Below are 23,245 nucleotides of genomic sequence, written 5' to 3'. Positions count from 1 at the left end.
GTTGACTTATACTGAAAATCTTTGATTGTTACCATGTTTGTATGTCTTACAGCAAATTAAAAAAAAAAAAAAAAAAAACTAAAAGTAATGTTAAGTAGTAGTGTAGCGCAGCGCCACCGAATGGCCAATGTAGCGTAATTGCAGTAAATCGTGTCTGACGGTGGTTTTGTCAAAACAACAAGGTGGACGCAAACTGATTTCTGTCGTGATGGAATATATTCATTCACAAAAGCGTAATAATAAAATAAATAATTCATTCAATCAATAATAAATAAGGTTATTGCACCAGAGATTGAATAAATAATAATCATAATAAAATGCAAATTCAATCAATCAATAAATAAGGTTATTACGCCTGAGAGTAAATTAATAATAATAATAATAATAATAATAATAATAATGAAAATAAAATTAAATAATAAAAATTCAATCAATCAATAAATAAGGTTATTACACCGGGTGGTTTCCACGTTTACATTACACATTTATGCTTCCTGTTCCTTCTCGAAAGCAGACTCCTCAATTGTGCAGGATTCTTGGATTAAGCATGCGGCAGAACGCTCAGTCTTCAGTGGCGTGGCATAAAACGCCCATAATTATATATCTTTAAAAAAATAATAAAAAAAAAGTCAGTTTCCCTTCCTTTACATTCAGCTCGAGTGTCAATAAATTTTGCAGCAGTTGATGTGGGTGCTGAAGAAGTACTGTACATTATTTTGTACTCTGCAGGCAGCTCCTTCCAGTTCACAACACCTGTTATGTGTTATTGAGCATCTTTGTAGATCGGCATTAACAGGCAGAACACCTTTCCACTTGAAATCCAGCTCCCGCAAATTCAAGCATTTTAAAACTTATGACTTGAATGCAAAAACTTGAACATTTCGGAATAACTCACAATTAAGTACTCGTACTCATTTTTAAGGAAAATCAACAGACCCCCCAAAGAATCCAAAGAACACGAGAATTGCAAATTTAGCAGTGAGCACACAACATAGAACCGTGCACTCGAACAAAAGGAAAAGAAAACAGGACAAAAAAAAAAAGAAAAAAATAAGACTATAACAGACGATATATTCTTAAAATTATCAAATACCGACTACGCTTGCTTCGTTTTACCCGTCCTCAATTATTCCAAAACTTTCGATTTTCTCAACTTCCGATAAAGTTTGTTGTTGATATTGTATACGTTGTTTAAATTCAAATTGTCTACATGTTTTCGAGACTGTTTTGTTCAAATTAACTAAATAGTTAGTTGATAAAGTTATTTGTTTTAAAAAATTATTTGCTCGAAGGCACGTGTTTCCATCCATCTTCTGCTGCTTATCCGAGGTCGGATCGCGGGGGCAGCAGATTTAGGAGGGAAACCCAGACTTTCCTCTCCCCAGCCACTTCAACCAGCTCCACCGGTGGGATCCCAAGGCGTTCCCAGGCCAGCCGAGAGGCATAGTCTCTCCAGCGTGTCCTGGGTCGTCCCCGGGGCCTCCCGCCGGTGGGACACGCCCGGAACGCCTCCCCAGGGAGGCGTCTAGGAGGCATCCGAACCAGAAGCCACCTCAGCTGGCTCCTCTCAATGCGGAGGAGCAGCGGCTCGAATCTGAGTCCCTCCCGGATGACCGAGCTTCTCACCCTATCTCTAAGGGAGAGCCCGGACACCCTGCAGAGGAAACTCATTTCGGCCGCTTGTATCCGGGATCTCGTTCTTTCAGTCACGACCCACAGCTTGTGACCATAGGTGAGGGTTGGAACGTAGGTCGACTGGTAAATTGAGAGCTTCGCCTTTTGGCCCAGCTCTTTCTTCACCACAACGGACCGATACAGAGTCCACATCACTCGGGACACTGCACCGCTCCACCTGTTGATCTCCCGCTCCATCCTGCCTTCACTCGTGAGCAAGACCCCAAGATACTTGAACTCCTCCACTTGGGAAAGTATCTCATTCCCGACCCAGAGAGGGCACACCACCCTTTTCCGACTGTGGACCATGATCTCAGATTTGGAGATGCTGATCTTCATCCCAACTGCTTCACACTCGGCTGCGAACCGCTCCAGTGAGAGTTGGAGATCCAACAGCACCACATCATCTGTAAAGGGCAGCGATGCAGTGCGGAGGCAGCCAAACCGGACCCCCTCGACGCCTCAGCTACGCATAGAAATTCTTAGAAAGTTATGAACTGAATCGGTGACAGGGGGCAGCCTTGGCGTAGTCCAACTCTCACTGGAAACGAATCCAACTTACTGCCAGCGATGCGGACCAAATTCTAACATCGGTCGTACAGGGACGAAACAGCCCGTATCAGGGGGCTCGGTACCCCATACTGCCGAAGCACCCACGGTCGAACGCCTTCACCAAATCCACAAAACACATGTGGACTGGATGAGTGAACTCCCACGCACCCTCGATGATCCTGCTGAGGATGTACAGCTGGTCCACGGTTCCACGGCCAGGACGAAAACCACTGCTCCTCCTGAATCCGGGACTCAACTTAGACCTTATCAGGGAGGCTGAGCAATGTGATCCCTCTGAAGTTGGAAAAACCCTCCGGTCCCCCTTCTTAAAAAGGGGGACCACCACCCCGGTCTGCCAATCCAGAGGCACTGTCCCCGATGTCCACGCAATGTTGTAGAGGCGGGTCAATCACCACAGCCCCACAAGATCCAAAGCCTTTAAGAATTCCGGGCGGATCGCATCGACACTGCCCCGAGGAGCTTTCCAACCACCTCAGTCACTTTGACCCCAGAGATAGGAGAGCCCACTTCAGAGTCGCCAGACTGCTTCCTCAAAGGAAGACGTGTTGGCGCAATTGAGATCTTTGAGGTATTCCCCCCACCGATTCACAACATCCCGAGTCGAAGTCAGCAGCACACCATCTCCATTATACAGTGTTAATGGTGAACTGCTTTCCTCTCATGAGACGCCAGATGGTGGACCAGAATTTCCTCGAAGCCGTCCAGAAGTCATTTTCAATGGCCTCACCGAACTCCTCCCATGTCCGAGTTTTTGCCTCAGCAACCGCCGAAGCCACGTTCCGCTTGGCCATCCGGTACCTGTCAGCTGCCTCCGGAGTCCGACAGGCCAAAAAGGCCCGATAGGACTCCTTCAGCTTGACGGCATCCCTTACCGCTGGTGTCCACCTGCGAGTTTGAGAATTTCCGCCGTGACAGGCACCGACCACCTTATGGCCGCAGCTCCGATCGGCTGCCTCAACAATGGAGGCGCGGAACATAGCCCACTCGGAACCTTCTCCTCCCCCGGGACAAGGGAGAAGTTCTGCCAGAGGGAGGCGTTTAAACTCTTTCTGACTGCCCACACCTGCTCTGCGCCTCTCACCATGGGCAACTCCAGAGTGGAAGAGAGTCCAACCCCTCTCGAGAGGACTGGTACCAGAGCCCAAGCCGTGTGTGGAGGACAGTTCGACTATGTCTCGTCGGAACTTCTCTGCCTCACACACCAGCTCAGGCTCCTTCCCTGCCAGAGAGGTGACATTCCATGTCCCAAGAGTCAGCTTCTGTAGCTGGGGGGTCAGTCCGCCAAGGTCTCCTCCCATGGCTGCCACCCTGCTAATCATGTCAAAATTGTTACATAGAAAGATAAAATGTGCAAAATGCACTAGCAGATGGCGTGTTAGCTAGCACGGAGCTGTGGTGGTTGAGTTAGCAACAAAGAGTAGGACATTTGCGTCAATCATTTCAGTGATAACACTGTTCAACAAAAAATTTTTAATCGCAGATGGCTTTGTGTGTCTGAACGTATTGTCGACGCTTATTTGGGGAAAATTGCAAGGTGGCTTTATTTCTATTTCATACACAAGGCAAATCAATGTGCTTCACACAAGCAAATACACAACACCTACAAACATCAACAAACAACCATTAACAACTTTCAGAAGCAAACAAAAATAACTTCCTAAATTACATACAAAAAAAACATACATTGACATTTAAACACATTAACAACAAACATTTAATATTTACAGGTTGAGTAGTTTTGAAAGCATTACATTTACACTTTTAAGATGCATTGACACTTTTACAGCACACCAGTCTCACTTCCCTTCATTTTTTGAAGCTTCAAAGATGGCTGCCATTCTCACCAGCACACTCGTGTCCCTCAGAAAGCTTTTTACAAGAGAATCTTTTAGCACAAACACTGCAACTGAATGGTTCCTTCCCACCATGTCTTCTTGTGTGCTTTCTTAAATTTGACATGGAAGAGAAGCTTTTTCCACAATCTGAGCAGGAATACGGTTTCTCTCCAGTGTGTGTTTTTGCATGTGCTGTTAAAGAATTGGTGGAAGCGAAGCTTTTCACACATTTTGTGCATGAATATGGTTTCTGTCCCGTGTGTGTTCTTATGTGGCTTCTTAATTCACGTTTGGCAGGGAAGCTTTTGCCACAATCTGAGCAAGAAAAAGGTTTTTCCCCAGTGTGTGTTATTGAATGTAATGTTAAATGTGACTTCTGAGAGAAGCTTTTGCCACAATCTGAGCAAGAAAAAGGTTTTTCCCCAGTGTGTGTTCTTGAATGTAATGTTAAATTTGACTTCTGAGAGAAGCTTTTGCCACAATCTGAGCAAGAATAAGGTTTCTCGCCACTATGGATTCTTTTATGTGTTTTTAAATATGACTTCCGAGAGAAGCTTTTGCCACAATCTAAACAAGAAAAAGGTTTTTCTCCAGTGTGTCTTCTTGTATGTGTTGTTAAATTTGACTTCGAAGAGAAGCTTTTGCCACAATCTAAACAAGAAAAAGGTTGTTCCCCAGTGTGTCTTCTTGTATGTGTTGTTAAATGTGAACTATTAAAGAAGCTTTTGCCACAGTGGGTACAAGCAAAAAGTTTTTCCCCAGTGTGTGTTCTTGAATGTAATGTTAAATTTGACTTCTGAGAGAAGCTTTTTCCACAATCTGAGCAAGAAAAAGGTTTCTCGCCACTATGGATTCTTTTATGTGTTGTTAAATATGACTTGCAAGAGAAGCTTTTGCCACAGTCTGAGCAAGAAAAAGGTTTTTCCCCAGTGTGTCTTCTTGTATGTGTTGTTAAATCTGACTTGTCAGAGAAGCTTTTGCCACAAACTAAACAAGAAAAAGGTTTTTCCCCCATGTGTCTTCTTGTGTATGTGTTGTTAAATCTGACTTCTGAGAGAAGCTTTTGCCACAATCTAAACAAGAAAAAGGTTTTTTCCCAGTGTGTGTTCTTGAATGTAATGTTAAATTTGACTTCTGAGAGAAGCTTTTTCCACAATCTGAGCAAGAAAAAGGTTTCTCGCCACTATGGATTCTTTTATGTGTTGTTAAATATGACTTGCAAGAGAAGCTTTTGCCACAGTCTGAGCAAGAAAAAGGTTTTTCCCCAGTGTGTCTTCTTGTATGTGTTGTTAAATCTGACTTGTCAGAGAAGCTTTTGCCACAAACTAAACAAGAAAAAGGTTTTTCCCCCATGTGTCTTCTTGTATGTGTTGTTAAATCTGACTTCTGAGAGAAGCTTTTGCCACAATCTAAACAAGAAAAAGGTTTTTTCCCAGTGTGTGTTCTTGAATGTAATGTTAAATTTGACTTCTGAGAGAAGCTTTTGCCACAATCTGAGCAAGAAAAAGGTTTCTCGCCACTATGGATTCTTTTATGTGTTGTTAAATATGACTTGCAAGAGAAGATTTTGCCACAATCTAAACAAGAAAAAGGTTTTTCCCCAATGTGTCTTCTTGTATGTGTTGTTAAATCTGACTTGTCAGAGAAGCTTTTGCCACAATCTGAGCAAGAAAAAGGTTTTTCCCCAGTGTGTGTTCTTGTATGTGTTGTTAAAGCTGACTTCGAAGAGAAGCTTTTGCCACAATCTAAACAAGAAAAAGGTTTTTCCCCAGTGTGTCTTCTTGTATGCTTTGTTAAATGTGACTTCCGATAGAAGCTTTTGCCACAATCTGAGCAAGAAAAAGGTTTTTCTCCACTGTGTGTTATTGTGTGGCTTGTTAAATGTGACTTTGAAGAGAAGCTTTTACCACAATGGGAGCAAGAAAAAGGTTTCTCGCCACTATGGATTCTTTTATGTGTTGTTAAATATGACTTGCAAGAGAAGCTTTTGCCACAATGTAAACAAGAAAAAGGTTTTTCCCCAGTGTGTCTTCTTGTATGTTTCGTTAAATCTGACTTGTCAGAGAAGCTTTTGCCACAATCTGAGCAAGAAAAAGGTTTTTCCCCAGTGTGTGTTCTTGAATGTTTTGTTAAATGTGACTTCTGAGAGAAGCTTTTGCCACAATCTAAACAAGAAAAAGGTTTTTCCCCAGTGTGTATTCTCAAGTGAATTTTCAAACTTCTTTTTGAACTCAATGTTTTCCCACAGTGAGAACATTCGCAGGATTTGTCGTCAGTGTGACACGACCTATCATCATCAGCGCGTTCATCATTACCATCCAGATTATCATCATCATCATGATAAGAAAGGGACCTTATGTCATCACTCTTTGCTTTTGATGATCCACAGTGGTCTGCATCACTTTCTGGAATCATGTTTTGAGGATTTAATATCCTGTTTGGAGGCTCTGCCCCTCTGCCCTCCTCACTCTCACCCTTGACTTCATCTTCACTCTTTAAAGGGGCGAAGGTCATTGGTGACTTGGTGACGTCATCCTCAACCTCCTCCTCTTTGACACGAAAGGGCTTTTCTTCCTCTTCGATGTAAGGATGTTCTTCCTCCTCTTTAACATTCGGAGGCTTCATGTCCTCTTGGTCAGGACGAAGATATTTCTCAGCGACGTCTGCAGGACACAAAGAGACAAACCCAAATTTAGGTTGGTCAAGCGTGAGTTGATGTGTATTATCGTTTCTACAGTGGCACCTCGACTTGGGCCCACCACACACTCGGATTGGCCCATCCCAAAAAAAACAAAAAGAAAAAGGAAAAAGAAAATATTGGCCTTGTTAAAAATCTGACAGCCGATATAAGGTCAAATCTAAAACCATTTTAATCTCTCTATTGATTGAAGTCGACTAAATTGAGTTGAGTTGATATTGTCCATCCGCATACATTTAAACTTTTACATAGAAAATTAAAACACCCATTTGTCACCATAGTTAGGCTGGAAGACCCCTATGTCCACATGATTCATCCCATTCTCATCTTTCAATTTAAACATATTCCAAATATTCACGCCTTACCCACAATTCACGATTTTGTACCCAATTTTTCCTCATGCATTCTTAATGGAAGATTCAAAATTTCCTTCCACATTTTTCATCCAATTTACTTCATTCCACTAGAGATAGACCGATATGCTTTTTTCAGGGCCGATACCGATACCGATTATCGGTAGTCAAGGAGGCAGATAACCGATATTTGAAGCCGATATTCATTTGCAGTAAAAGTTAAAATGTTGGCACCAAATTTTTGAATAATGCAAACCCTAACCGTTCTTTACAATGGATTCTCACACTGCACTTTTCATTTTACATCCTTCTATCTGCAATAAGACGTTGGTGGCGGGGGGAGTTAAATGTGGGGGCCAATGTGACATTACCTTTTATAGCATTTTGGATACTTGTAGTTTTATTCTATAAATGTTATATTTTTATATTTTGAAGTAATAGGAGGAACCCTGTCATTCAAAATGTACATCAGCTGTGGCATTACTTATTACTACAGCAAAAAAATAAATAAAAAAATTCCATGAGGAAAAACTATTCATCCCTGAACACCATACAGTTCTTGTAGACCTTATTATGATTATTGTTATTGTTACCATATAGACAGTTTTGATGAGCTGAGGATCTTAAATCGAGAACAGCAATATCAGGCTACTCCTCTATACAAGAGAACTGTCAAAAGACACTTCATCATGTAGTTTACTGCCACGTAGGATGCCCCAATCAACGCAGAAAAAGGTAGAGTAAAATAACTTGGTTATAATGATAGTAAGAATAACTTGGTTAAACAGACATTGTTGCGGTGGACCGCTGCCAGTTTCTGCTGTTTAATGTGTTTTACACTTATAGACACGTGTGTGTATATGGGCACACTATTCTCTCACTACTGTACTGTACTGTATCACTTAATGGCACAGATGTACTTGTCTAAATAATAACTGGGCTGCAACATTGCTAATTCACATTAACAAGCACTATCTTAGCTGTCCACATGAATAGTTACTAACACACGAGAAAGTTATACAACACACCAAACATGAGCTCATTATTCAAAGTATGATGCACGTAACGAAATTACATCACTGAACATTAATTGCAGCCGTGTACGGCCGTAGATGTTACATATTAGTGGCATCCATTGAGAGGATAATGTCCCAAATGACGGCAGACATGACGTGAAAATAGAGACAAAACGAGCAAATAAGCACACTATACTTTAGTGCACTTCTCTACTAATGCCAAACATACGGAAGAGAACACGTTCGTGTCGTTAAACGGTGTTTGAGACACTTAATTTGTTACAGAGCGGACTTTAACGAGGTGCACAACGAGCTGTCAATCAAATCGACGTCGAAGCTTAAGGCACACAATGGCAAACCAGTGCGACAAATAAACACAATATAAAGTAACTAAACGCTATTTAGTGTCATTGTGGCATCTCACTGCATAATAACCGCTATGCAACAAGTAGTGGACGTGACCCAGAATGCAATGTGTGCGTCACGAGAGGTAAATCTAATGACGTTACTCTACTCTTAACATGGAACTAGACAATGTAATAATGACAACTGTTAATATTTGGAACCTTTCTAACAAACATTATTTACTTAATTAAGTGAAAATGTGTGTGATTCCCTCCCCGAGTAGTTCAAGTAGCGAATTAGCTACTGGGTGTTAGCCTACATGCTAAGCTGAACACACCACTGTTAGCTAGCGGGGATTCAATGCAAGGCAATGCAGCTCCATTCATATAGTGCATTTAATACACAACATAATTCAATGTGTTTAGCTTATCATGGTGAAAAGTTCAGCGGAGTCTCTACTCTTTGAACTTACCTTCGAAGCATGTGTCTCGCGTTGTGTCCGTGGGTGCGTGTGTGACCGGCTACTGTGATACACGGCATACGCTACTGATTGGTTCTGGCTCTTGCACGGCTAACCAATCAAATGCTGCTATGGGCGTTACGTTGCTGGAGTTGGACTCCATAACAGACAGAGACGCTCTGGGCTGCATTCGAAGCGAAAAGACGGAGTTTTAAATGGATCGCTCATATCGGCCGTCAGATTAATAAAACAGGCCGATACCGATATGTACCAATATGTCAAATATCGGCCCCGATTATCGGCCCGGACGATTATCGGTCTATCTCTAATTCCAACGTCAATATATTCCACCAAATCATACCACGAGCTCTTTTCCTGTTCCAAAATTCACGCCTTACTCGCAATTCCCGATTTCGTACACGTTTTTTCCAATGTATTCATAATGGGAGATTCTACATTTCACATTTACTTCCACATTTTTCATCCGATTCACTTTGTTCCAACTTCAATGTAGTCCACCAATTCTCCATCTTTTTTTTAGTTCCAAAATTCACACCTTAACCACAATTCACTATTTTGTACCCGACGCCTGCCCTCAGCGGCAGCCATCTTGGCCAATTGATTAGTTACGTCCAAGAGTCTCACTAGGGGTGGCGGCCATCTTGGCCAATTGATTTGGTACACCAGGGATTCTCGCCAGGAAATGCCCCGGCGTGAATAGGAAGTGACCTGATTTTCAACAGGAAATAACCCGATTTCAACAGGAATGACCCAGAAGTGACCTGAAATCAACAGGAACTGACTTGTTTTCGATAGGAAGTGACCCAGAAGTGACCTGATTTCAATAGGAAGTGACCTGTTGATTTGAACAGGAAGTTACCCAGAAATGGCCAAAAATCAACAGGAAGTGACCTGATTTCAATTGGAAGTGACTCGGAAATGGCATAAAATGTACAGGAAGTGACCCAGAAGTGGCTTCAAATTAACAGGAAGTGACACAATTTCAACAGAAAGTGACCTGATTTCAATAGGAAGTGACCTGAAATCAACAGGAACTGACTTGTTTTCAACAGGAAGTGACCCGGAAGTGACCTGATTTCAATAGGAAGTGACCTGTTGATTTGAACAGGAAGTTACCCAGAAATGGCCAAAAATCAAAAGGACGTGACCTGATTTCAACAGGAAGTGACCCGGAAATGGCATAAAATGAACAGGAAGTGACTCAGAAGTGGCTTTAAATCAACGGGAAGTGACACAATTTCAACAGGAAGTGACACAATTTCAACAGAAAGTGACCTGATTTCAATAGGAAGTGGCCTGAAATCAACAGGAACTGAATTGTTTTCAACAGGAAGTGACCCGGAAGTGACCTGATTTCAATAGGAAGTGACCTGGAAGTGACTTAGAATCAACAGGAAGTGGCCCGATTTCAACAGGAAGTGACCTACCAATAGAAAGTAGTCCAATTTCAACAGGAAGTGGCCCGATTTCAACAGGAGGTGACCTATCAATAGGAAGTAGTCCAATTTCAACAGGAAGTGACCTGATTTCAACAGAAAGTGAGCCTTACTCCAGTCCTCAATCTTTCCTCCATTAATTAATTCACTCATTAATTGACCTTAATTAAGCGCAACCGCTTCATTCCATTTTCATGTGTCGTCTTGTGCGCAGTTCGCATATATGCCCATATGAACTCGGCCCTTATTTGCAAACCGGAATCGATTGTCATTGACTGCCGTCTTCGTGAATGCTGCAGTTGCAACCAGTGATATTTTTGTCACCGAAAAATTGACATAATAATTTTCGTGACTAACTGTTTTTCCTGACGAAAATTAAATGAAAACTAAAATAGAAGCCATTCATTCAGACAATAACTATGATTAAAATTGACTGACAATTTCGTCAATGACTAAAATGAAAACACAGTCGTGAAAATTCACACAATCCAATCAGAATGAATGAGAAAAGAACCACTCAAAAAATGTTGTGTTCACTGCACTAACTCAACTCAACTTTATTTATAAAGCGCTCTAAGAACAGTCATTGCTGTATACAAAGTGCTGTACATAAACATAAATTGTGCAGCTGTAAGATTAATCTCAAGCAATTTAATTATGCACTTTTTCTTATTCAGGTGAAAAGTTACATTATTGTCAGTTGAACATGATTCATTGAAACAATAACGACACCATTGTATGAAATGTGTCTTGCGTGTTAAACTAAAGTCACAAATAGGTGTGCTATAATTTTCTGCATAAAAGTTTAAACGTATGCTGAAGGAAAATAGACTGAACTGTGAATTTAGTCGACTAAAATTGGATCAAAACTAAAATACAATCAGAAGGCTAAATTATGACTGAAACTTGTTAATTTTAGTCAAAAGACTAACTAAAACTAAATTAAAATTTCTAATCAAAATTAACACTGGTTGCAACAGCAGTTGAATGTAATAATGCAGTAATCATGACAAAACTGTGACTGTTTTGTAAAAAAAAAAAAAAATGTATGTGGGAAACAGTGATATGTATACCGACAAAAAAAAATTAATTTGTAGTATTGTACCACCGTTTTAATACAGTCTTATTGTGCACCTAAGTGTTCTTAAAATCGCACACGTCTTGTCAGATACATTGGCATGACTGTCTCATGACTGTATAATCGGCCCCTGTCCGGAATCAACCAATCAAATCAATTTATTTCACTCTTTAAAATAACAGTTGAATTTAATTACTGTGCACAGCAATGAGGACTGCAGTGAATTTTTTTAACGCTATATAGTGGTGCTAAGTAAGGGAGAGTAATAAGAAGTGTACAAACCTGCTGCGTGTAGCACAATTCGAGGCTGCTCGCAAACATCGTCCAGCGGTTGAAAATGTTGCTCGTTCTCTTGACTCCAAAATGTTCCTCCTCGTCCTTTGGTGTCGTTCTCGCCGACATTTTGGCACAATAATGCCAACAAAGTCACACTTGGTCTCTTCCTGACCACGTGTTGTGTGCTTCTCTTTGTTAGCGGCTAGCGAGCTAAGCTAAGCTAAGCTAAGCTAACTCGGCCGAGAAGCATCAACGCGCACCGAGACGAGTTTAAACACACGCCGACATTTAATAAATGGTGTCGCAGACCTTCAAAATGGTGATGGGAGTCCTGTGTGTTCAGTCCAACACCAAATAAGAAAGAATGAATTAGCAGAGGACGTCTGATGAAACGCGATGTGGCCGCCGGCCACGGCAGTGAGCACGTGAAGGAAAAGTAGACGTGCGGCGGAAGTCAGGCAGGACACGCCCCCGCTGCGTTACGATTGGCTGCTGGAAATTGTCCGGGGGCTTCCGAGCAAGCATTGTCATCAAGTCATCGACAGATGTCGCCATTTTTGCTGCGGTTGGAATCGAAAGTCTCGTTCCCTTTTTCAGTATTATTATACAATTGTAAAGTTTAAATGCCCGTTTAAATTTGATTGATTTAAAAAATAAAAAATAAAAAAAATAAAAAAGAGTTCCATTTTTTTTGTGGTGAATGTGGAGTTTAAAAATTCGCCATCAAAGTTGAACAAGCATTTTGAGGTCAACTGAATGTTTATTATCAGGGATGAGATTTAACCACCAAATGTGATGAGTTTAAAGGCCCAGTCTGCCGGTTTCACTCAGGAAAATGCACTTTTTAAATGCAGGATTTCAACAAACAAACTACTTGTCAATTTACAGATCTGGGCTTCTCTTAATTTCTGGGGGTGATTTTGTCCTATAAACCCCCACCGCCCCAGCCCAACCCCACCTGTATTTTGCAAAAAAAAAAAAACAGTGTTAACACCCCTCCAGCCAATCACAGAGCAGGGGGGGGTGTCGCAAACGGGGCAGAGCGAAATTGTCGGCTGCGTGACGTCACTCCCGCGACAATTTGAAAGCACACACGGATTTTATTTTTCACTCACTCATTCACACGTTAGCTTCTGTGAGTGAGTGAGTGAAAAAAAAAATAATACGTGCATGCTGTCAAAATCCACGAGAGTGACGTCACGCAGCCGACAAATTCTCCCGGCATCTTTAAATTAACATTTTAACCTTGCCCTTTGTCTTTGTAAATACCTTAAAACCAAACTAAAATATATAAAAATGCAAAAAATAAATAAATCTTGAGCAATAGTGTTGTAAATTATTTACCAAGCAGCGTTAGAGGCGTGTCAACCACGACAGCCCCACAACATCCGGAGTCTTTAGGAACTAAGGACGGATCTCATCCACCCTCAGGGCCCTGCCACCGAGGAGATTTCCAACCACCTCAGTGACTTTGAACCCAGAGATGTTACGTATGGGGTATGGATGGACCCAAAAGTGGAGGAAACAGGCAGGAAGAGCAAGTGGAAGAACGATGTAAGGAACTTTATTGACTATGACGGGGAAGGACTGGACGAGACTGAAGGGAAGGACTCTGGGCTGGACGTGGACACAGATCATGGCGGAGACTTGGCGTGGCGTGATGCAGAGACTTGGCGTGGCGTGATGCAGAGACTTGGCGTGGCGTGATGCAGAGACTTGGCGTGGCGTGATGCAGAGACTTGCCGTGGTGTGAGGCAGAGACTTGGTGTGGCTGACTTGGAAGACTTGGCGTGGCAGACTTGGAAGACTTGGCGTGGCAGACTTGGAAGACTTGGCGTGGCAGACTTGGAAGACTTGGCGTGGCAGACTTGGCGTGGAAGACAGCAGACTTGGCGTGGAAGACAGCAGACTTGGCGTGGAAGACTTAGCAGGGAAGACTTGGCGTAGAAGACTTGAACTTGGCAATAACAGACTTGGTAGACTTGGCCATAAGGACTTGGTAGACTTGGTAATAAAGACACCACGGTGACCAGACATGCAGACATTCAAACATCAAACATCAAACAATGCTCCCACACCCGTGTGGGACAAACACCACTCCCTTATACAAACACTAATGACAATAACAGGACACACCTGGCAGACACAGCAGGGAGGGGGAACCAATCAGCAATACACACCAGGAAGGGAAGACACAAGCAGGTGGACCAGGTAAACCATAACGAGACTGGGGAAGAAGACAGGAACACCAGACAACCAACACTCACCAAAATAAAACAAAAACCCAAACCAACTGAAACGTGACAAGAGATAGGAGAGCCCACCTCAGATTCGCCAGACTGCTTCCTCAAAGGAAGACGTGTTGGTGCAATTGAGATCTTCGAAGTATTCCCCCCACCGACTCACGACGTCCCGAGTCGAAGTCAGCAGCACACCATCTCCATTATACACAGTGTTAATAGTGAACAGCTTTCCTCTCCTGAGACGCCGGATGGTGGACCAGAATTTCCTCAAAGCCGCCCGGAAGTAATTTTCCATGGCCTCAAACGAACTCCTCCTATGTCCGAGTTTTTGCCTCAGCAACCGCCGAAGCCGCGTTCCGCTTGGCCAGCCGGTAACTGTCAGCTGCCTCCGCAGTACTACAGGCCAAAAAGGCCCGATAGGACTCCTTCTTCAGCTTGCCGGCATGCCTTACTGCTGGTGGTTCGAGGATTGTCGCTGTGACAGGCACCGACTACCTTATGGCCGCAGCTCAGATCGGCTGCCTTAACAATGGAGGCGCGGAACATAGCCCCCTCGATACCCTCTCCTCCCCCGGGACAAGGGAGAAGTTCTGCCAGAGGGAGAAACTCTTTCTGACAGGGGATTCCGCCAGACGTTCCCAGCAAACCCTCACAATACGATTGGGTCCGCCAGGTCGGACCGGCATCTTCCCCCACCCTTGGAGCCAACACACTACCAGGTGGTGATATGTTGACAGCTCCGCCCTTCTCTTCACCTGAGTGTCCAAAACATGCGGCCACAAATCCAATGACACGACTACCAAGTCGATCATGGAACTCCTAGCCGAGGGTGTCCTGGTGCCAAGTACACATATGGACACCCCTATGCTTGAACATGGTGTTCGTTATGGACAATCCGTGATAAGCACAGAAGTCCAATCGCAAAACACCACTCGGGTTCTGACCGGGAGGGCTGTTCCTCAAAATCACCTCCCTCCATGTCTCACTGTCATTGCCCACATGAGCATTGAAGTCCCCGGGGAAGCACTCTCCAGCACACCCTCTCAGGACTCCAAAAAGTGTGGGTACTCTGAACTGCTGTTTGGTGCATATGCACAAACAACAGTCAGGACCCGTCACCCCACCTGAAGGCGGAGGCAGGCTACCCTCTCATCTACCGGGGTGTACCCCAACGTACTGGCGCTGAGCCGGGGGCCAATAAGACTGCCCACACCTGCTCGGCGCCTCTCACCATGGTCAACTCCAGAGTGGAAGAGAGTCCAACCCCTCTCGAGAGGACTGGTACCAGAGCCCAAGCCGTGTGTGGAGGAGAGTCCGACTATGTCTCGTCGGAACTTCTCTGCCTCACACACCAGCTCAGGCTCCTTCCCTATTTTAATCGCAGATGGCTTTGTGTGTCTGAACGTATTGTCGACGCTTATTTGGGGAAAATTGCAAGGTGGCTTTATTTCTATTTCATACACAAGGCAAATCAATGTGCTTCACACAAGCAAATACACAACACGTACAAACATCAACAAACAACCATTAACAACATTCAGCAGCAAACAAAAATAACTTCCTAAATTACGTACAAAACAAAACATACATTGACATTTAAACACATTAACAGCAAACATTTAATATTTACAGGTTGAGTAGTTTTGAAAGCATTACATTTACACTTAAGATGCATTGACACTTTTACAGCACACCAGTCTCACTTCCCTTCATTTTTTGAAGCTTCAAAGATGGCTGCCATTCTCACCAGCACACTCGTGTCTCTCAGCAAGCTTTTTTACAAGAGAATCTTTTAGGACAAACACTGCAACTGAATGGTTCCTTCCCACCATGTGTTCTTGTGTGCTTTCTTAAATTTGACATGGAAGAGAAGCTTTTTCCACAATCTGAGCAGGAATACGGTTTCTCTCCAGTGTGTGTTTTTGCATGTGCTGTTAAAGAATTGGTGGAAGCGAAGCTTTCCACTAGTGATGTGCTTCTCGGGTCGAATCCCTGAAGCGTGTGCCGAGTAATGCAGATGAGTGGTTCATGAACGGCGTGTCAGTGTGTGTGTTGATGACGTACGTGGTGACGTTTGAAGCCCCACGAAGCAGGTGTACCACGTGACTGATTCAGGAAATGATTCGCTAGGTTTGAGTGTAGTTCGAAATAAAAGCGGCAAAGAAACGCTATGGATTCCCCTTCACTTTTTCTGTTTTCGGGTCCCTTATTGCGCTACTTTTTTTTTGCTTTTGGCATTCGATTTGACGAACTTATTTTTGCGATGGAACCAACAAGAAAGAAATTTTCCCTTTCTTTGGGAGCACTTTGAGCAGATCTCACCTCAGAAGGTAATGCACTGCAATTACGCTACTGTCGCGAGCAGTGACAGGAGTCGGAGGCAGAGTGTTGAAGTCCGGAGCCAAACACCGGCGGTTTATTGATATCAGCTTCTCAGTGTTTAACAGCAACAACTCACTCTGCGCGAGGCTCACAGACCTACCAACATTTTGTTCTTTTATCCTTTCATCCCAACAAACTCCCCCTTCGTCCCAACGTTCCGTGGGTGAATTATGTTCTAATCACTACACTACTATTTTAACAGATTCCAAAAATAAAATAAAATGTGACAACACATAAAATTCACATTTTTCTGTTAACAGTTGAAAGTCCCCTTCAGTCCTCAATCACAGAAATATACGCGTCCAATTCTATACAAACTTGCTATCTCATATCGATGCACCCCTGCTTCATCAGTACCATGTGAAAGAGTTTTTTTCCAAAGCAGGTGAAATTCTCTGCAAAAACAAACAAACCGCCTGAGTCCAAAAACTTCGGAAAAAATATTGTTTTTAAATAAAAATGAATAAGCACTTTATTTTACCTCATTTCACATTTTCACTTGTTGCATAAGTGCAAACATAGACAAAGTAACACAGAACAATTCATGTTAAAACACTCTTCAAATATATATTCTTTTGTATTTAGAGCATGATTTACTCCCCACCATTTTATTGCATGCACCAAGCATGTTATACATTTTTCTGTCCACATGATGGCGTCGTCGAGGAAATGAATCATCTTGAAGCCCCTACGTGTGTGTGAAGCATTTCACTGCAGGGCTTCACTGCTTTACGGGGCTTCATTTTGCCATCACTACTTTCCACACATTTTGTGCATGAATATGGTTTCTGTCCCGTGTGTGTTCTTATGTGACTTCTTAATTCAGGTTTGGCAGGGAAGCTTTTGCCACAGTCTGAGCAAGAAAAAGGTTTCTTGCCAGTGTGTGTTGTTGAATGTAATGTTAAATTTGACTTCTGAAAGAAGCTTTTGCCACAGTGGGTACAAGCAAAAAGTTTTTCCCCAGTGTGTGTTCTTGAATGTAATGTTAAATTTGACTTCTGAGAGAAGCTTTTGCCACAATCTGAGCAAGAAAAAGGTTTCTCGCCACTATGGATTCTTTTATGTGTTGTTAAATATGACTTCCGGGAGAAGCTTTTTCCACAGTCTGAGCAAGAAAAAGGTTTTTCCCCAGTGTGTGTTGTTGAATGTAATGTTAAATTTGACTTCAAAGAGAAGCTTTTGCCACAATCTAAACAAGAAAAAGGTTTTTCCCCAGTGTGTCTTCTTGTATGTGTTGTTAAATATGACTTCCGGGAGAAGCTTTTTCCACAGTCTGAGCAAGAAAAAGGTTTTTCCCCAGTGTGTGTTGTTGAATGTAATGTTAAATTTGACTTCAAAGAGAAGCTTTTGCCACAATCTAAACAAGAAAAAGGTTTTTCCCCAGTGTGTGTTCTTGAATGTAATGTTAAATGTGACTTCTGAGTGAAGCTTTTGCCACAATCTAAACAAGAAAAAGGTTTTTCCCCAGTGTGTCTTCTTGTATGTGTTGTTAAATCTGGCTTGTCAGAGAAGCTTTTGCCACAATCTAAGCAAGAAAAAGGTTTTTCCCCAGTGTGTGTTCTTGAATGTAATGTTAAATGTGACTTCCGAAAGAAGCTTTTGCCACAATCTAAACAAGAAAAAGGTTTTTCCCCAGTGTGTGTTCTTGTATGTGTTGTTAAATTTGACTTCGAAGAGAAGCTTTTGCCACAATCTAAACAAGAAAAAGGTTTTTCCCCAGTGTGTCTTCTTGTGTGTGTTGTTAAATCTGACTTCCGAAAGAAGCTTTTGCCACAATCTAAACAAGAAAAAGGTTTTTCCCCAGTGTGTCTTCTCAAGTGAATTTTCAAACTTCCTTTTGAACTCAATGTTTTCCCACAGTGAGAACATTCGCAGGATTTGTCGTCAGTGTGACACGACCTGTCACCATCAGCGCGTTCATCATTACCATCCAGATTATCATCATCATCATCATCATCATGAGAAGAAAGGGACCTTATGTCATCACTCTTTGCTTTTGATGATCCCCAGTGGTCTGCATCACTTTCTGGAATCATGTTTTGAGGATTTAAGATCCTGTTTGGAGGCTCCGCCCCTCTGCCCTCCTCACTCTCACCCTTGACTTCATCTTCACTCTTTAAAGGGGCGAAGGTCATTGGTGACTTGGTGACGTCATCCTCAACCTCCTCCTCTTTGACACGAACGGGCTTTTCTTCCTCTTCGATGTAAGGATGTTCTTCCTCCTCTTTAACATTCGGAGGCTTCATGTCCTGTTGGTCAGGACGAAGATATTTCTCAGCGACGTCTGCAGGACACAAGAACACAAACACACATTTGGGTTGGTCGTCAAATTTCAAGCGTGAGATGATGCGCATTATTGTTTCTACAGTGCACCTCGACTTGGGGCCACCGCACACTCGGATTGGCCCATCCCAAAAAAACAAAAAGAAAAAGAAAAAGGAAAAAAAGTATTGGCCTTGTTAAAAATCTGACAGCCGATATAAGGTCAAATCTAAAACCATTTTCATCTCTCTATTGATTCAAGTTGACGAAATTGAGTTGAGTTGATATTGTCCATCCGCATACATTTCAACTTTTACATAGAAAATTAAAACACCTATTTGTAACCATAGTTAGGCTGGAAGACCCCTACTTCCACATGATTCATCCCATTCTCATCTTTCCAATTTAAACATATTCCAAATATTCACGCCTTACCCACAATTCCCAATTTTGTACCCAATTTTTCCTCATGCATTCTTAATGGAAGATTCAAAATTTCCTTCCACATTTTTCATCCAATTTACTTCATTCCAACGTCAATATATTCCACCAAATCATACCACGAGCTCCTGTTCCAAAATTCACGCCTTACTCGCAATTCCCGATTTCGTACACGTTTTTTCCAATGTATTCATAATGGGAGATTCTACATTTCACATTTACTTCCACATTTTTCATCCGATTCACTTTGTTCCAACTTCAATATATTCCACCAATTCACACCATGAGCTCTTCTTTTTCACTTCCAAAATGCACGCCTTACCACAATTCCCCATTTTGTACCCTACCTCTCCCTCCATTCTACATTTCACATTTACTTCCACATTCTTCATCCAATTCACCACATTCCAACTTCAATGTAGTCCACCAATTCTCCATCTTTTTTTTAGTTCTAAAATTCACACCTTAACCACAGTTCACTATTTTGTACCCTACGCCTGCCCTCAGCGGCAGCCATCTTGGCCAATTGATTTGGTACACCAATGATTCTCGCCAGGAAATGCCCCATCTTGAATAGGAAGTGACCTGATTTCAACAGGAAATAACCTGATTTCAACAGGAAGTGGCTTGTTTTCAACAGGAAGTGACCCTGAAGTGACCTGATTTCAATAGGAAGTGACCTGTTCATTTGAACAGGAAGTTACCCAGGAATGGCCAAAAATCAACAGGAAGTGACCTGATTTCAACAGGAAGTGACCCGGAAATGGCCTAAAATCAACAGAAAGTGCCCCAGAAGTGGCATCAAATCAACAGGAAGCAACACGATTTCAACAGGAAATGACCTGATTTCAATAGGAAGTGACCTGAAATCAACAGGATCTGACTTGTTTTCAACAGGAAGTGACCCGGAAGTGACCTGATATCAATAGGAAGTGACCCGATTTCAACAGGAAGTGACCTATCAATAGGAAGTAGTCCAATTTCAACAGGAAGTGGCCCGATTTCAACAGGAGGTGACCTATCAATAGGAAGTAGTCCAATTTCAACAGGAAGTGACCTGATTTCAACAGAAAGTGAGCCTTACTCCAGTCCTCAATCTTTCCTCCATTAATTAATTCACTCATTAATTTACCTTAATTAAGCGCAACCGCTTCATTCCATTTTCACGTGTCGTCTTGTGCGCAGTTCGCATATATGCCCATATGAACTCGGCACTGATTTGCAAACCGGAATCGATTGTCATTGACTCCCGTCTTCGTGAATGCTGCAGTTGCAACCAGTGATATTTTTGTCGCCGAAAAATTGACATCATAATTTTCGTGACTAATTGTTTTTCCTGACGAAAATTAAATGAAAACTAAAATAGAAGCCATTCATTCAGACAATAACTATGATTAAAATTGACTGACAATTTCGTCAATGACTAAAATGAAAATGAAAACAACACAGTAGTGAAAATTCACACAATCCAATCGGAATGAATGAGAAAAGAACCACTCAGAAAATGTTGTGTTCACTGCACGTTAACTCAACTCAACTTTATTTATAAAGCGCTTAAGAACAGGCATTGCTGTATACAAAGTGTTGTACATAAACATAAATTGTGCAGCTGTAAGATTAATCTCAAGCAATTTAATTATGCACTTTTTCTTATTCAGGTGAAAAGTTACATTATTGTCAGTTGAACATGATTCATTGAAACAATAAAGACACCATTGTATGAAATGTGTCTTGCGTGTTAAACTAAAGTCACAAATAGGTGTGCTATAATTTTCTGCATAAAAGTTTAAACGTATGCTGAAGGAAAATAGACTAAACTGTGAATTTAGTCGACTAAAATTGGATCAAAATTAAAATACAATCAGAAGACGAAAAGCCAAACAACTTCAGGCGGAAGTATCAGCTAGCTGGCTGCAGTGCGTCGGTTAGCGTTCTACAGGGCGCCGCGCAGTGATACGAACGAACGAACAGAAAAGTAGTGGCTGGCGGTAACGGCGTCTGACTTTATTCAGAAAAGAGTATTGTGGTGGAAATGTATCACGCTTTTGAAAACAAATAGTTTTTAGAAGAAAAACGCTTTATTTTCGAGACCCCAGCCAGCTTGCTGGACTATTTTCTTTTGTATTTTCTTCTCGTCCAACGCCGAACCAGAACGCGTGTCACCGAACGCTGTCAGGGGTAAGTCAGTGCTGATCGCACACACGGGAGGTGAGGATCAAATTGAGATTCATGTTAAAAAAGCCGAACGATCCCATTAATGTTTACACGTTCATGTTTACACAAGTTAAAAAGCAGAAAAGCACTTGAGTTTTTTTTTTTTGTACCTCTGAGAAACTTCAATGTTTACATGTTCATCTTTACACAACTTAAAAAGCAGGAAAGCACTTTTTTTTTTTTTAGGTATTTGTATTGAAGTAGTAGTTCACATTGTCTTTCATTTATACCTCAGTGCACTTTTGAGTGGATAAAAATAATATATTTTTGCTCAATGCTGTTTTATTCTGTTGAAGACTGAATATACTTAAAAGCTGTTGTTACAGAATGAGGACTTGAGTATTTTATTTACTGTTTTGAACTGTTAACTTGATACTGAAATAGTAGTTTATGTAGGCTTGAGAGGACTTTGTACTATTTTTGAAACTAATGTACGAAACATTAAAAGCACCAAAATACATTGTTTTTTTTCTGCTGCCTGGGGGGGAAATCAATAATCGTTTTATAATCAAATCGTAGCCTCTGAATCGTAATCGCAATTGAATCGTGAGGTGCCCCAAGATTCCCACCTCTAGTAATAATGCAGTAATCATGACAAAACTGTGACTGTTTTGTAAAAAAAAAAAAAAATGTATGTGGGAAACAGGGCTATGTATACCGACAAAAAAAAAAAAAACAATTTGTAGTATTGTACCACCGTTTTAATACATAATTGGTATTACTGTCTCATGACTGTATAATCGGCCCCTGTCCGGAATCAACCAATCAAATCAATTTATTTCACTCTTTAAAATAACAGTTGAATTTAATTACTGTGCACAGCAATGAGGACTGCAGTGATTTTTTTTAACGCTATTTAGTAGTGCTAAGCATGGGAGAGTAATAAGTGTACAAACCTGTTTTGTGTAGCACAATTCGAGGCAGCTCGAAAACATCGTCCAGCGGTTGAAAATGTTGCTCGTTCTCTTCTTTGACTCCAAAGAGTTCTTCCTCGTCCTTTGGTGTCGTTCTCGCCGACATTTTGGCACAATAATGCCAACAAAGTCACACTCGGTCTCTTCCTGACCACGTGTTATGTGCTTCTCTTTGTTAGCGGCTAGCGAGCTAAACTAAGCTAAGCTAAGCTAAGCTAACTTGGCCGAGAAGCATCAACGCGCACCGAGACGAGTTTAAACACACGCCGACATTTAATAAACGGTGTCGCAGACCTTCAAAATGGTGATGGGAGTCCTGTGTGTTCAGTCCAACACCAAATAAGCAAGAATGAATTAGCAGAGGACGTCTGATGAAACGCGATGTGGCCGCCCGCCAGTGCAGTGAGCACGTGAAGAAACGAACGTAGACGTGCGGCGGAAGTCAGGCAGGACACGCCCCCGCTGCGTTACGATTGGCTGTTGGAAATTGTCCGGGGGCTTCCGAGCAAGCATTGTCATCAAGTCATCGGCAGATGTCGCCATTTTTGCTGCAGTTGGAATCGAAAGTCTCATTCCCTTTTTCAGTGTTTTGATCCCGATACAATTGTAAAGTTTAAATGCCCGTTTAAATTTGATTTATTAAAAAAAAAACAAGCATTTTGAGGTAAACTGAATGTTTATTATGAGGGATGAGATTTAACCACCAAATGTTATGAGTTTAAAGGCCCAGTCTGCCGGTTTCACTCAGGAAAATGCACTTTTTTAAATGCAGGATTTCAACAAACAAACTACTTGTCAATTTACATATCTGGGCTTCTCTTAATTTCTGGGGGTGATTTTGTCCTATAAACCCCCACCACCCCAGCCTGTATTTTGCAAAAAAAAAAAAAAAAAAGTGTTAACACCCCTCCAGCCAATCACAGAGCAGGGTGGGGCGTTTCGCAAACTGGGCAGGGCAAAATTGTCGGCTGTGTGACGTCACTCCCGCGGCAATTTGAAAGCATGCATGGATTTTTTTTTTCCA

At 42.0% G+C, this 23,245-nt stretch overlaps 1 protein-coding gene across 1 annotated transcript in view; it reads right to left on the bottom strand.

Annotated features, from left to right (window-relative positions):
* LOC144006206 (uncharacterized) overlaps positions 1 to 19,661 on the bottom strand; it is a 30,004-nt gene extending 10,343 nt beyond the window's left edge. The window contains exons 1-4 of the mRNA XM_077504938.1: positions 19,558 to 19,661; positions 17,387 to 18,289; positions 5,467 to 6,312; positions 4,173 to 4,792 (exon numbers count right to left, since the gene is read on the bottom strand). Coding sequence (XP_077361064.1) covers positions 4,173 to 4,792; positions 5,467 to 6,312; positions 17,387 to 18,289; positions 19,558 to 19,661 — 2,473 coding nt within the window. The remainder of the gene's footprint in view (positions 1 to 4,172; positions 4,793 to 5,466; positions 6,313 to 17,386; positions 18,290 to 19,557) is intronic.
* Positions 19,662 to 23,245: the final 3,584 nt, after the last annotated feature.

The sequence above is a fragment of the Festucalex cinctus genome, chromosome 1, assembly GCF_051991245.1.
Source record: "Festucalex cinctus isolate MCC-2025b chromosome 1, RoL_Fcin_1.0, whole genome shotgun sequence".
Lineage (NCBI taxonomy): Eukaryota > Metazoa > Chordata > Actinopteri > Syngnathiformes > Syngnathidae > Festucalex > Festucalex cinctus.
Note: the sequence above shows the minus strand (reverse complement) of the source record. Positions and strands in the feature narration are given on the sequence as shown.